Genomic DNA, 15,425 nt, shown 5'->3' on the forward strand with positions numbered 1-15,425 from the left:
AAGAGGGAGAAGGGGGAAGGAGATGAGAAGAAAATATCCTCTCATGCATTACAGCCGGCCTCTCGAAACGGTGAGCCATGCAGACCCAGCTTTTCTTCGTCTCTCAGATTGCTGGCAACTGCGCCACACGAAATCATCCTCCCGCTTCATTCGTCCTCCGTCCAACACTTGGCACAACACTCCGTCCCCCTTCATTGGCCACTTCGCTGAACGCTACCTGCCCATTGGCTTTTGACACCATCTTTTTCCTTTCAAATATTCCTCTCCTTCTCTTCAGCGATCAATCAACCTGCATAATATCATATTATGACAACATTTTTTTCGGTTCTCCCAAAATTTGCTAGTACAGGGGGGGGTCGCTCAATAGTGCCTACTTTAGTAGTGCTTCCCTCTATATGGTGCTATGGCTCACCCTCTGGCACAGGTTATCATAAGCTCACACGTGTATCATCCGGCATGGTTCAGTACTCAAAGGATGAAGTTATTTAGTTGTGTTATGCGGGCTTTGTTGTGTTTGTGTTAGCAGTGTGCTTTGTCCCCAAATATATGTATTTGAGCCTCCTTTATATAGTGCCATCCCCCCAATAGTGCCATAGCTAGAGGTATGTCACGCTATAGCACTATATCGTAGGAGGCACTGTACCAATTTTCACCCATATCCCCTTTTTTCCGACTTTTCATTTTGTTTCGCACCCCTCTCCCCGTCACCATTCTTCCTCTGGCACACAGTCAGCCGGCCCTCCACCAGACCCCCAACTTCATCAACTGCCCTCTGATCCTGATCAGGGGCAGAGTTCCGAGGAAGCCTTGGTTCGCTCCGCTCACGTTCCACCCATCCTGCTCAGAGCCCCCGCGAAAGCCCTCACTTTGCCTCAACGGCGCGCTGCGGCAAGCCCCGCATCTTGAACCCATCATCATGAACATATTCCGACTCGGCGGCGACATGCTGCATGTTGTCTCCATCTTCCTGCTTCTTCTCAAGATCCAAACCTCTCATTCCTGTGCAGGTCTCTCTCTCAAGACCCAAATTCTCTACATGGTCGTCTTCAGCACCCGCTATCTCGATCTCTTCTTCACAAAACCCTGGCATTCCGCTTTGACTTTCTACAACACCATCATGAAGATCCTCTTTCTCTCCTCGTCTGCATACACCATTTATCTCATGCAGAAGCGCTACAAACACACTTACGATAAGGTTCACGACACGTTCCGAATTCAATATCTCATCGCCGCTGCCGCCGTGCTTGCGCTCATCTTCCATCTTCGTCTCACTGTGTTTGAGATCCTTTGGGCCTTTTCTGTATTCTTGGAATCTGTCGCCATCCTTCCGCAGCTTTTCTTGCTACAGGAAACCGGCGAGGTCGAGAATATCACATCGCATTACATCTTTTGTCTTGGCGGGTATCGGACACTCTACATTTTCAACTGGGTGTGGAGGTACTTCACAGAGCATCGTAGAAACCAGTGGCTGGCCTGGGGTTGTGGCACTGTTCAGACTCTCATTTACGCCGACTTCTTCTATTATTACATCTTAAGTCGGAAGCAGGGAAAGAAGCTCCGTTTGCCTCCATAAGCTCAAATTACCCACATCGGTTTTTGGGTTTGTAAACAAACAAACATTCCTGTACACATCTGTTTAACTGTTGTAATGGTGCGCGACAACATCCAGTACTTCCTCCAAGTACTTCCGTGCATCCCCACTCCCGCTCGACGCCAATAGGGTTCTCTTCTCTTCCTCCCCAATCGTTGTCGCAAATCCTACGAGCATCTTCATTCGCCCGATCGTCTTCTTGTGGCACTTTGGACTCGAGTCATCGTCAATCCTGCCACCGGCGTCAAAGTAGCGCTTGTAAAACTCCGTTTCCATTTCGAAACTCCTCGTTAGTAACCGTCCAGCTGAGCCTGCCCCCGTCGTAGGGTCACTTCGACGTGCCAATGCTTCCCGTATCTCCCAGAATATCCACGGATTCTTCACGGCCCCTCGTCCAACCATCACATGATCACACCCCGTGCTTTCAAGCATGAGAATCGCATCTTCGGCGCTTGTCACATCTCCATTCCCCACGACTTCCACAACATTCCCACAAATCTCCTTTGCTCTTCGAATGAAATCCCAGTCTGCCCTTCCCGCGTACCCCTGCACTTTTGTTCTAGGATGCAACGTGATCATCGTCGCACCTCCCGCCGCTGCAGCCCGTATATTTTCCTCAAACAAGTCAGTTGAGTCAAATCCGCTTCTCATTTTTACGCTTATGCGACAGTCCGGCAGTCCTTCCACCGCGTCCACCATAGCCCTTACCACCTCGAAAACCCCATCTGGCTTCTTCAACAAGCTCGCCCCTGCTCCGCGCCCTGTGACCTTTTTAGACGGACAGCCGCAATTCAGGTCCACTCTCATCGCGCCGAATTCAGTCGCCAACTCATGCGCCGCCACGCCCATGGCGACGGGATCGCCACCCATGATTTGGGCTGCAATGGGGATGTCTCCCATTTCATTCGCGTCGTACCTGTTACGTATGCATCCGCGCACGGCCTGGCGAAGAGGCGAGCAAATTCGGATAAACTCATGCACCGCCTCATCCATTCCGCCTATCGTGCCTATCGCAGCCCGGAACTGCTTGTCCGCTAGAACCTCCATTGGGGCTAGAATTAACCGAGTTTGCGCAAAACGACCTGTTTGAGACGTCACAAGCCTTGCCTTGTCTGATTGCAGCACACACGTGCATGGCCCTGATGGTGAATTTCGACGTCTTGACGACGACTTCAAATCGTTAGTGCAACGCAAAGCGGGAGACGTGGACCATCCGAAACACAGTACCACCATTTCTAGGACATGAATATGCCTGTGTTGATAGGGCGTTGAGAGAAGGGTATATGACGACTCTACACCACGCAAGCGCACTGCTCGCAACTGCGTCAATTCCTTCCGTTCAAAAGACTCCACATCTGTTTCCCAATTATAGGAGCACAGAGCAGTGGCCAAGATATAGACTACACACTATTGACCTCCGAGATTTCGGTTTCTCAACACCGTTCTGCACAATCCGAGACTCTATTTCCCGACTTATCATACTTAAAAATATTGAAGGCCCAAAGAGCTTGCTCTATAGCGTGTATGCTTTATTCAATGACTATTGTTGCGAATGCTAGCTCATATCGACGGATATCTCTAGTGTCTAGTGACCTAAAAATTCCACTCAATTGAGGTGGTAAATTTCCTCAACTGAGGTGATAGCTGATGATGTTTATTCATGCTCCTCTAGAAGATGAGTAATAAAGCAGTCTCTCTCTGTCGCTGGACGGTATACCCACACTTGTTCACGGTTACTATCTGAGCAAGATGAACAAACATGTGTAGTCTTGTTGACCTTACACACTGTGTCGGGTGGCACCCGACAATTATTCTGCGCTGCGTACTTAGTTTCCACCCCATCCTGTTTTCGCTTCTTCTTCGTCGGGGTCAGATGAATTCCAACGCCGCTTGTACGCTTGACAGGGGTAACAGACTCTACTTCACTGCTGACGTGTCGTGAACGACCCCCGACGACATCGTAAGAATTAAAAATAAGTTCGCTATCCAGGTCTTCGTAAAACTCATGCTGCTTCAACCTCTTCCGATTCCCCCATTCACCCTCATATAGTCTCTACGCATCCACGATAACGATTCCCAGTACACTGTTATTAACCCTCACAGACCAGTCCAACGTCCGCAATTTTCTTTCAAACATCAAGTCATCCTGTCTACATCGGTTATGTTGATCGATAGAAGCGCAAGAGCTATAATAATTCTCAACAACCTCAGGCTGGTCTATTTCAAGCTGGACACGCTCAGGACCATGATCCATCTGACGCCAACGCGTGCGGGAATATGGCGTTCCAATCAAGCTTGATCCTGTGTTCGCAACAAAATAGCGACGCTCACGATCTACCCAGACCAATTCCATAAGATCCGGAACCCCATCACCATTCTTGCGTATGACAAAATGCCACTTGCCTCTCTGCGTGAACTCAACAGACGACAAATATTGCAAAGGAAACCGAGTCGTAGAAGTCTTGACACCCCCAATAAAGCGTAATCCAATCTTCACCATTTCGTCTGCGGCCTCCACACTTGTGAAGTATGAGTCAGCACACACAATTCGATTCGTCCCAGCCCACGGCCCCACAGTACGACGGAGTACGTCCGTACCGTGTAACATATCTCCCTCATATGTCCTTGTAGCCTGGTCCTGTGCTGTTGATACCAGTTCCAAATGCAACATTATTCCACTTCTACCACACGCGCTGTCCTGAATTTCACATCCGTTCTCAGGCTTGCGATCAATTTCCATATAATTTGGCAGCCCTATATCTATCCAATTTCCCCCGAGTCCATACCATCTGGAAATGGACTCATCAACGCAGAGAATCTCGGATGGCGTAACGTTTTGAATTGGATGCTTTGTTAAAAGCGTCAACAAAGTCTTGCACTAATGCCCATCTGTACCGAACGGAACTCATGATACCTTGTTTCAGGGGCTGTTTGCTGTAATTCGCATGTGTCCAGAGCGTCAGGAAGCGGTCACGACTCATTCCCGTTCTCTCCCCAAAATTCGGAGGAGGTAACAGGGCGTTGCGGCCGGTCTTCTTCCCCAAGTCCCGCTTCTTCCCGAATTCGAATCGTGTTATCAGAATGAGTATTCCGAAAAACTTTAACATCTCACCAGCTGTTGTTACCTGCTTTTGGCATTCTCGAGGCTTCCATTTGTCGATATGACAATTTGTGGCAAGTTCTCCATGGGAAACATGCACAAAAAATAGTCTAACAAGTTGCGTTTGGATGTCAATCCATTCTCGCTTATGAAATCTCCGCTGTAGGATTTAACCTTCCATGGACGGCTTGGCACGCGCCCACCTATGGGGACCGTGACTTCTTGAGGATACCATTGTGTCCCATGTGCTGTAATAACTGTGGTACAACTCCACACCGCGACCCCCGGCGGGAAATGAGAACCGCCGAGACGGGCGGTTACTACTGTAGTAATCGTGCACGCGCCCTCTGCGAGCACAGTAGTACCTCCACGGCGTACACGTGACACAACCGTTGGCGCCGGTCGTGGCCACGGGCACACGTGTGCGACCCATCCGGTAAGTAATTAGCAATTAGTGGTTAATGGCACAAATTAGCCAATTTAGTACAGTAGCTGGTATACAGTATGTAACAGCTACTGTAGCGGGACAGGTGTCCTGGCGTCCCACTTAGGGGTTAAGACCAGGGGCACCTGCCCCGTTCCAGTAAACGGGGGCAGACTCGCCTCCCTTCCCTTTACGGCTTTTTGCTAACTCCGTCCGGTTTTACCTCTAAGTCTCAGGCTTCTAACCCGTGACCGGCCGTCCGGATCTAACACCACCGACCGGCTGCGCGTCACCGGCCACGTGAGCCTTCCCTCTTTTCGAGTCCTTCCGTACGGTTTGCGCTCGCGTGGGTTACCCAGCGGCGCGCGCTCCCTTACCTCTAACCCCCCTCGTTCCGAGTGGTCGGGACGAAGGTAGTTATACCACATTTTGGTACTCTTGTGGAGGGGATAACTACAGAGGTTGAGCCCGCACTGGATCGCCAGCGCGAGCCACTACCGATCGGATTGAAAGAGGTCGAAAATCACCGCGTCGATCGCCAGTGATCATCGACGATGAACCGTGCGGATCCCGCCGGAGAAGATACCGCCTCCGGGCGAGCAAGTACCCGCAGTGGCAGAGGCGCACAGCGCCCCCGGATCGACAATCCGGAAGCCCTGCTACGCCCGCCGTCTACCAGGGGCCAGAAGACCCCTTCCGTTTCGGACACCACCGCCGGGCTACCGGCTGGTGGGGGGAACCGCGTACAAGTACTGTACGACGCGTTAATCCCGCGACTACAAACCTGGATGGAGGATTTCCTCGCTGAGGAACTACCTCAGGTCGTCCAGGTTTGCCTCGACCGAACGGCACCAAGACTGGTGGCGGAGCATGCGGACACCGCGCTCCGCGCCCTGCTGGACGAGAAGATCGCCCCCCTCGTACGCGACGAGGTGGTGGCAGCGCTCGCCGCGGAGGAGGACGAATCTCCGACCGCATTGGCTCTAAAGGGAGCTATTGGCTCCGCCGTGGCCATTCGTCTGGCCACGACATTCACCGAAACGGGAGGCGCGGTACCGCCGCCGGCGCCGCGCCGTGAAACCGTTCCGGGCTCAAGCTTTAATATCGCTGATCCGATCGGCGCCGTACCCGGGATTGATAGGATGGACCCTCACCCGGAGGGCAGAGCCATCTATCTCCCAACCGTTCACGGTGCTACAGGGAGGACCACAGAAAATGTCCTCCCCATACTCGCCGGTACGGGCGACCCCTGTGGTACAACCGTAGGGACGCTAAACCGTAAACGGAAAAGGACAGGCTGTACCTAAAATGAGGGAGCTTGGGGGACCGCTACACTGGAGCGTCAGGTAGAATAATCCGGAACGGTAGGAAGCACAGGACAAGGGAGGTACACCGCACTGGACACGGGCAGTCGTACTGGGGTGTAGAGCAGTACGACCGGTGGCGAGCTGGAAACCTGAGGGACTTACTTAACCGTACGGTAAAGGACTAGGGTAGGAAGTAAGGGGAGGCGTGCTTGCCTCGGTTTACCTCCAGCCCGGTGCCCCCCTATCTTATACCCCCTAGTAGGGCGGTGGCACCGGACGGACTACAGTAGCTGTACATACTGTAGCCAGCTTACTGTAGCTTACGGTAACTAAAAATGACTACTGTACTAACCCACCGATCGGTCGCGCACCACGTGTACACCTGCACTAGCTGGTGCCACTAACTACACGTGGACTCCCACGTGGCCACATCTACACGTGCTGGCCACGTATGCACCGTATCGGTTAACATCTTACTACTGTACTTGGCGAGGCCTCTGGCGCCCGCCTAGTGCAGTAGCGCCACTTGGCAATTGTACCACAAACCCCCCTTCTTAAATGACGGCACGTCCTCGTGCCGTCCGTTCGGGTTCCGTATCTCCCCTGCAAGCCGTCCCGACGACCGTGCTTGGCACGACTATTCCGTTATCGGTATCTGCTGCCGCCTTCCTGGCCGACGACCGCACCGCGTTGACTCCTTTCGTAATGGGCAAGCGCCGGCGCCCCGGTCGAACAGCTCGGCGGTCTTTCGCTCGGCTATATAAGCCGGGCGAGGATTCCCATGCGGTCAAGACTCTGGCTCCCCCATGCGATCGACCCTCACCCGTACTAACCACATCTCTTCCCAACCAGACGGTACGAGCGACTTCCACGACTTCTTCTGTCCCTATTATCTCACCGATGTCGGAACAGGTGAATAACCCGACGGTACCGGCGGTGGATCCGCCGGCGGTACGGTCGAGGGCTGAGGCGACACCGCCCCGCTCTCCCCTACTGAGACCGCTGCGGAGTATCCCCGTACCGCGTCTCCCGTCGCTCGCCCGAGCGGTGAGTCGGTTGAGAGCAGCAACGGTAACACCGGCCTCTCCTGACCCGCTCGAAAGGGCGGACCGTTCAACGGTGATCAGAAGGCCCCGGAGGAACCGCGGTGTGCGAGCCAATCGATCAATGAGCCTACGAGAGGTGGCCCGCCGCGCGTTCCCTGGTCAAGAACTTGACCACCGCTGGCGGCGCACGGGGCGGCCATCTGCTGCTCCGGAGCCCCCGCTAACTGTCGCGGAATACAGTAGGCTTGCCCATCGGTACCTCGACGCGGCGCGCTTCGCGGCGATCCCCGTTCAACGTGGGGCCCGCAGCCGGTCGGCGAAACGCCACGGGGGTCAGCGGACCCAAGGCGAGGCCTGGATCGACCGCTGGCGCCATTCGCCGTGTCGGGTTTTGGCGGACCCGGGGAGTGACATCATGTATGTCCGCTGCCCCGAGGAGGTGGCGTACCACAACGCCCTGTTGCCGTTGCTCGCCTGGTTCGGCCGGGCGGACCAAGCGGTCCCCCATGCTCGGTTGGTGGCCTTCCCCCGCCCGCTATGGGGTTGGTACAGCGTCGCCAACCGTCGCAGGTGGGGCGAGGACGCCGCACGTGAGAGCCGCCTCCGTTGGCGAGGTACGGATTTCTTCTTCCACCTCTGGCACTGCACGGAATTCTTCTCCGTGCCAGTCCAAGCGCGGTCGAAGCTCTATCCGCACCTGCCCACCGACTGGTCCGATTTTGAGGCGCCCGAGCACCTCTGCGTGCCGACGCCCAGTGTGATGGCGTACGTCGCCTCACGGTGGTTGTCGGGCTCTCGGACCGCGGTGGATAACCAGCAGCGAGCGCTGGTCCGTGCCATCACGCTGTCGGAGTGGGCAGCTCTCGTGCTCCACTGCTTCTTCCGTGCGGTGTGTGAGGGGATGCCGTTCTTCACGCGCTGTCCCGACCCGCGTCTGGACGCGCGCCGGCATCAACCCTGCCCGGGCGTGCTGTTCCGCCTGCAACCGTCTTTGGTTGCATTGATCCGATCGGTGGGGATAGCCGCGTTGGTCGAAGGTTCCCCATTCGATGCCGACTACACCGACCAGCTCTTGGAATTCACCCTTCACCGGCCGTGGAGGGACGACGCAGACTTTATCTGGTACGATTACCGTACTGGAGTCATCCCTCACATGCCTCGGCGTGGGGAGGAAGAACCGGAGGGTCCTCATGAAGACCCCAACCAGTCGGTCATACCGGGGTCACCAGGACTCCCTCTCGAGGAGGCCCCCACGGCGACACCCGCTCAAGCGGAGCTGCCGGGGGTAGCGTACCTCAACGGACTTGGAAGGGAGTGGGGCTCAATGGGTCCCGCTCCCCCGCAGGAGACCGTACGGAATTTACCCCAGCCCCCCACCTCGGTGGTAGTCGAGGCGTGCCCCCTTGGGTCGGCCTACAGGGCCACGGGGGTGGACGAAGAAATGGAGAGGCCCCCGCCGCTCCCGCTGGGCTCGGTGGAGGTCGTCGAGATGGCCGACGAGACCCCCTTGGGGGCTGGTGAGGCTCCCAAGTTACCACTCGCCGGGGTGACCGGGCCGGAATCTCCGTCTTGGAAGACAGAGACTCCGCCGCCTTCGCCGGATAGCCGTCCTCCGCTCCGGCCCCCGCCAGTTCACAGCGTGGCGGCGGCGTTGGCGCCGTATTTGGGTTCCCCGAGCGACAGTTCATCGGCTGCGCGGACCTCCCGACTTGGGGTCGGAGCGCGCACGCCCATGCGCGACCGATGGGCCAGCGCGGGGCCTCTGCCAGCGCGCTCACCCTTGTCGAGGGAGGACCAGGATCCGAAACGGTTTACGCCGGTCGTGGGCGGGGCGGAGCCTTCGCCGGCCGCCTTGTCCTCTTCCGCGACGAGCGAGAGTCCGATACGGTCCCGACCAGCAGCGGGCGGGTCATCCCAGCCCATGCCGACATCACCCGCCGGGTTTCGTCCCGAGGCAGAAGCAGGTGCCTTCGCGGTTCTACAGTACGCATGTTCGTACGAGAACCTCGAGGTGCCTTCAACCGTGACGGATGCGCTCGTGGCCGCTCGCTCGTGGATCCACGCCTTGCGCCAACGTGACGCAGAGCTTGCCGAGGCGCGCCGTCAGCTCTCCATTTTGGAGAGCGAGGCTGCAGAGGGTGCGACCCTCGTCCGGACAGCTGCGTCAACAATTGACGAGCTCGGTCGAGTCTTCTCCGGGCGCCGCAAGCGCAGGGCTGAGATGCCACCTGCGCCAGGTTTCACCAACCGGTCTTCTGGGGCGAGCATGGCGGGGCGCCCCGACAGTTTGACCGAGGGCGTCCACTCGCCCAAACGCGCGAGGCTCGAATAGGCACTATTCCGTGACGGTGGTTCCCAACCCGATAGTACCCCAATAAAACATCTGCCTTCTCCGTCTCGCTTCTCCTTGCCTGCGCGGACTTCCTTGAGGGGAGGCCTCATCGCCTCACTAAGCGGTGCGAGCGTGCACGCCGGAGTAGGCGCAGCTCCAGTGGTCGGTATGCGCAGTGCGGCCCTTCCCCGGTCCGGTGCCGCCCCGTTTTCCTTCGCAGAAAATCGCCCTTTTCCTTAGTAAATTATGCCCGATTTTCCGTTCGGGGGGTAGTCCTGGCCTCAAAACCGGCGTTTTTCTTAGTAAAACGTGCCTGATTTTTCCGTTCGGCGGGTGGCTTTTTGCCTTTTTGAAGAGCTCCGATTGGCTGTTCCCTCAAATCGGGGGCATTCCGAACAGCCTCCCATACGGCCGCCGCGCGCCCTAATTGGCTACGGCCACCGGGTACAGTACTGTGTGAACCACATGTACTGTACCCCGGCCATTCCGTGGCGGTGATTGGGTTTGTGGACGGCATGGCTTCGCAGCAATTCGTCCCCATCCCCCCATCATCCATGGCCGACCCCGGGGGCGCTCAGTGACCTGGGCGCTCCCTCGGGGGTCCCTGGAGGGTACCGTTCGGTTGCGCCCCGCCTTGGCGGGGCGCCAGGTACAGACCCAGGCCCCACCCGGAGGGCTACAGCGCCTCCCCATAAGCAGGCGCTCCTCCGGGGTAGTGGTGCCAACGTACCGATGCACGGCACCCCCCCGGAGGGCTGGCCGTTTTGCCAACTCGGACGCCCCTTTTTTCCACCGGCGCGTACAGTACGCGGGGGTCTCGACCCTCGTGGTTGCCGGGAGACCCCTCTGACCTCGCTCGGTCCCTTTCCGTGACGGTTAGAGGCGTACGAGTGCGCCGCCGGCAACTTCGCCGACAACCCCGATTTGGAAACTGTAAAAAACCACTAGAAACCAATAAAAACTGATCTCGTTTCCAAATCGGTTGACACCTCGCCATGACCGCTTTTTCGGAGTGGATACCCCCGGGTCCGGCTTGACGCGGTGAGCACGATGCCGTTCTCGGAAGTGGGCTACGATTTTTATTGAGCCCACTAGGGGTCAAAACGTAGCCCAAAGTCGACCGAAATTGGCGGCTGGTCCGCCGGGGTCGGCATTGACCGTTTTTCGGACCTTATACCGTCCGAAGCGGCTTGACGCGGGGAGTACGATGCCGTTGTCGGCGGTGGGCTACGATTTTTATTGAGCCCGCTAGGGGCTCAAACGTAGCCCCAACTTCGACGTAATTGCCGAACCGAACGGTGTCACCCCTCACAATTTGGTCCCTGGATTTTTGCCGCAGGCCACTGCACCAGTGCCGGAATGACACTTGGCAATTTTTGCCACGTGTCGGGGGTTGCGCCGCCGCTGCAAGTATCCGAGACGGTATTTATCTTGGGCACTGCGGGCGTGCCGTACCTCCCCATCGTCGACCATGGTCGACCTCGGGGGACACCTAGTGACCTAGGCGATCCCCCTGAGGTCCCTGGACTTCACCGTTTCGGATTACACGCCTTATAGGCGGCGTGTACAGTATTTGACACACGGCACCTCCCCGAAGGGCTGGCCAATTTTGTAACTCAGGCCCTTAGTTCGGGGAGGTTACGAAGTCGACCGCCCGCCGTAGTTTAGAGGGTGCAAAACCCATCGTCGTGCGTATAGTTCCGAGCGGTAGTGACGGTCCCGTAGGCGGCTTCCGCCCCCCGCATGCTCTACAAGCGGGTGGTCTCAACCGGTACAGTATCCGGGAGACCCCCCTTCTTAGCTTGCGCCACCGAGCGGAACTAAGCTCGGTGGGCTCGCCAATACCGATCGATAAAGGCTTGTGGTAGGCCCTCCGCGGGTTCGAATGTATCATCCGCGGGGGTGTAACCATACCACCTCACTTTGTATTCCAAGCCGGTAGGGGTGTCGCGATGCGCTACGAGACGCTCGACGACGAACTCCTCGGGGGTATTAGCACCGTCCCCATGGGGAGGGTTAATCCGTTCGGAAGGGGCACTTATGCCTCCTGTAGGCATGGTCCGGTCCCCCGGGCCCCTTGGCATCCGCGTGACGCGGTCAATACTGACTCGTACGGGAAGCCCGTCTTGCTCCACAGTAACGGTCGTGTCCGTGGCGTGGCGGACCCGAAAGGGTCCTTCCGTCTTTGGTAAAAGCTTGACGGACATGTCGTCCGTCCCAAGCCCCTGTCCGTCACGGCCACGCCGTTCAGCCGCTCGGAGGGCTCGGGGAGGGCGATCCACGTAGACTTGGTCGCCCTCCTGTATTACCGGTCGGAATCGGACTTTCTTATCGAAGTTCTCCTTATACCGCTTTTGGGCCGCGGTCATCTTTACCCGCGCACGGTCGAGGACATCCCGTAGCTTGCAAAGAGTCGCCCGCTTGTACTGTACGGGAGTACGTGGGTCGTCATGGGCGACTCCCGCAGCCTGAGGCGCTGTACCCGCGACGGTTAATCCGGACGGTTGTCTTGTCAACACCAGGTCAAACGGAGTAGTCTCCGTTGACCGGTGGACTTGTATGTTATAAGCATACGTCAGAGGCTGGAGGAACTCGTCCCAGTCTCGCTGGTGCTCCTCGACATAATGTCGGAGCCTCTGCACGATGGTCTTATTAAACCGTTCGGTCTGACCGTTAGTTTGGGGGTGGTAGGCTGTCGTCAAATAGTGACGTATGCCTAGCAATGCGCACACGGCGTCGAAGAACTTCGCCGCAAATTGCGGACCGTTATCGGTAAGGACGTACTGTGGTGCTCCGTAGACGTACACCCAGTTGTCCAGGAATGCGTTAGCCACCACGGCTGCGGTTGTCGTACGAAGCGCGATGCTGCGCGTGAGCTTCGAGAACCGGTCGGTAATCACAAGGACGAACTGATTCCCATGTGCGGTCTTCGGCCACGGACCCAGGAGGTCCATTGCGACAAACTCCAAGGGTCCGGCCGCCGGGAATAGTTTCATGTCCTTTTGATGACGTACAATCGTGCCCCGTGTCGCAGAACACGATTGACAGTTCCGTACGGTGGCGTACACGTCGTTGGCCATGTGGGGCCAGTAGTACTCCCTTCTTAGGGTATAGTACATCCTGGTCCCACCGGGGTGTCCGGCCAACCTCGGGTGGTGTGCCAAATACAGCACCTTTGCCCTTAACCGTTTCGGGACGACGCGTTGCAGTGTCCCATCAAGAGGGGACCTCCGCACCAAGAAACCGTAACGGTCCACGTCATACTTTGAGTCTGGCTCTCCGACGGTTCGGGCGGCATGGATGCAGAACTCGTCCGCCGCCTGTGCTTGGATAAATTCCTCAACCGACATGGACGATACGTCCGTTTGTTCTGGAGTTACGGCAAGGGCCTGGGGTCTCTCTCGCGCATTCCCGGGACTCCGTTCAGTAGCTGGGGCCCAGTCAATATCGACGGGCCCCACGTAAGGCTCCTGTCTTGACACTTGAACGACGAAGCACGGGACTTCGTCGTCTACCGCGACGGTTTCCCCTTCGTCCGTCCGGAGGCGAGATACCCCGTCCGCCAATTGGTGTTTGACACCCGGCCGGTATTGTACGTCGTAGTCGTACTCCGCCAGGCGTAACCGCCAGCGGGCGAGCCGTCCGGAGCTGTCCGCCAAATTGAGGACCCACCGGAGGGCCTCATGGTCCGTTCGGAGATTGAACGTGGCACCGTACAGGTAAGGGCGTAATGCCAGGATGCTCCAGACGACTGCAAGGCACTCCTTCTCAGTCGTCGTGTAATTCTTCTCAGCATCCGTGAGACTACGGCTCCAGTAGCCAATCGGTAATTTATCTCCATTCGGTTGGTCTTGCAGCAGGGCACACCCCACTTGGTACGCACATGCGTCCGTGTCGAGTGTGTACTTGTAACCGTGACGGGGTAGAGCCAGAATGGGCGGTGAGACCAGCCTCTTCTTTAGCTCGGCAAAGGCCTCATATTCCGAATCGGATAGGACTCCCAGTTCGAAGGGGTGATCCTTGCTCGTCTTCCTATTGAGGGGAGCGGCAATTTTGGCGAAGTTCGGGACGAACCGCCTGTAGACATTGCACATCCCCAGGAAGGAGCGTAATTCCGTCTGGTTAGAGGGAGGTAGCGCCCGCTCGATAGCGATGACGTTGCGCCTCTCGACCTCTAACCGTCCCGGTCGGATTATGTGCCCCAGGTACGTCACTGAAGTGTCGAAGAATGTACATTTCGATATCTTCAGCGATACCCCGGCGGTGTACAGCAGTTGTAGTACCTCCCTAACGTGGTCGAGGTGTTCCGTAATGCATTTAGAGTACACGATGACGTCATCCAAGTACACCAATGCGGTTTCCCATTTAACTCGGGAGAGGATGATGTCCACAGCCCTTTGGAAAGTGGCTGGGGCATTCTTTAAACCGAACGGCATCCGCACAAACCGGTATAGACCGCAGTGCGACGCGAACGTCGTCTTATCGCGGTCCTCCTCGGCGACTTCAACTTGCCAGTATCCACTATTGCAATCAAGCGTAGTGAATACTGTAGCGTCGCCGAGTGAGTCAATGCACTCATCCATTCGCGGTAGGGGATAGGAATCCCGGATGGTAAGTGCGTTTAGTTTGCGGTAGTCCACACAGAACCGCATGGTACCGTCCTTTTTGGGTACGAAGACCACAGGACTGGCCCATTCTGCCGTGGCCGGCTCGATGACGCCGGCCGGCAGCATGCGGTTCACCTCGGTTTTTTCCTTTTCCCGTGCGGTTGGACCAGCCCGGTACGGAGCTTGGTAGATGGGATTGGCCCCCACCTTGAGGTCGATGCGGTGCTTGGTGGCACCAATCTTCCCGAGGCGGCCATTCCACATCTCCTTGAATTCGGAGAGCATAGCTACTATTTTTTCGCGTAGCTCTCCGTCTTCCTCACCGATGTGGACATCCTCGGTCCACAATCGGGGGGCTTCATCCGTGTCGGTTCTCTCCTGTTCTTCTTCCGTATCGGACTTGTCTTGTCCCTCATCCTGTACGGTACCCAAAGGGGGTACTGTAGGGGGAAGATTATTTTTGTTTCCTCCCCCCTCCTTAGCTTCAGCCACTCCTGTGGCTGGCTGAAGGGTTAGGATGTGGGTCGGCGATGGTAACGCGAGTCCGATAACGGTGTGTTTGGGGAGATGGACCGCATTATGGCTAAAATTGCTCATTATTACCGAAAACGGAATGTCTGGCCTTATATCCATGACTCCCTGCGCCATAAGCGACAGGTTCTTCTCTGCCGTGCGGGGATGGATCTGTAAGAAGCAGAGCCCAGCGACCGGCGTCGCCACCCGTACGGTTGCTTGCGTCATGGAGGGAATTGTAATTCCCCGCACCATGCGTATTTTACGAGACGGCGTGTTGCTCGGAAACGGCTTGGTTCTTGGCGATTTTTCTGTTGCCGTTCGGTGTTCCTTATGAGTAAATTTGGATGGCGTCGTGCCTGTAAGTGCGACTGAGGGGGCATGATGGAAGAGAACCCTCCGTCGCGGTGGTAGAATTGCCTTGATATGTTGGTCTATAAAGGTGGTCCCTAATATACAATCCACAGCCAGGCGAGTGACCACGAGAAACTTGACCCTGGCTGTG

At 56.7% G+C, this 15,425-nt stretch overlaps 2 protein-coding genes; one reads left to right on the forward strand and one right to left on the reverse strand.

Annotated features, from left to right (window-relative positions):
* Positions 1-729: 729 nt before the first annotated feature.
* CHC_T00007219001 (hypothetical protein) lies at positions 730-915 on the reverse strand. The gene has a single exon (XM_005710713.1). It carries the CDS (start codon positions 913-915, stop codon positions 730-732), a length of 186 nt encoding a protein of 61 aa, XP_005710770.1.
* Position 916: 1 nt separating this feature from the next.
* CHC_T00008717001 (ER lumen protein retaining receptor) lies at positions 917-1,627 on the forward strand. XM_005710714.1 is given in 2 exon segments: positions 917-1,573; positions 1,574-1,627. 1 exon segment carries the CDS (start codon positions 917-919, stop codon positions 1,571-1,573), a length of 657 nt encoding a protein of 218 aa, XP_005710771.1. The 3' UTR covers positions 1,574-1,627.
* Positions 1,628-15,425: the final 13,798 nt, after the last annotated feature.

Source organism: Chondrus crispus, genomic scaffold (genome assembly GCF_000350225.1).
Source record: "Chondrus crispus Stackhouse genomic scaffold, scaffold_66, whole genome shotgun sequence".
Lineage (NCBI taxonomy): Eukaryota > Rhodophyta > Florideophyceae > Gigartinales > Gigartinaceae > Chondrus > Chondrus crispus.

Excerpts from the sequence above, each read along its gene's own strand:
- CHC_T00008717001 (XM_005710714.1), top strand. The coding sequence starts at position 917 with ATGAACATATTCCGACTCGGCGGCGACATGCTGCATGTTGTCTCCATC.
- CHC_T00007219001 (XM_005710713.1), bottom strand. The coding sequence starts at position 915 with ATGATGGGTTCAAGATGCGGGGCTTGCCGCAGCGCGCCGTTGAGGCAA.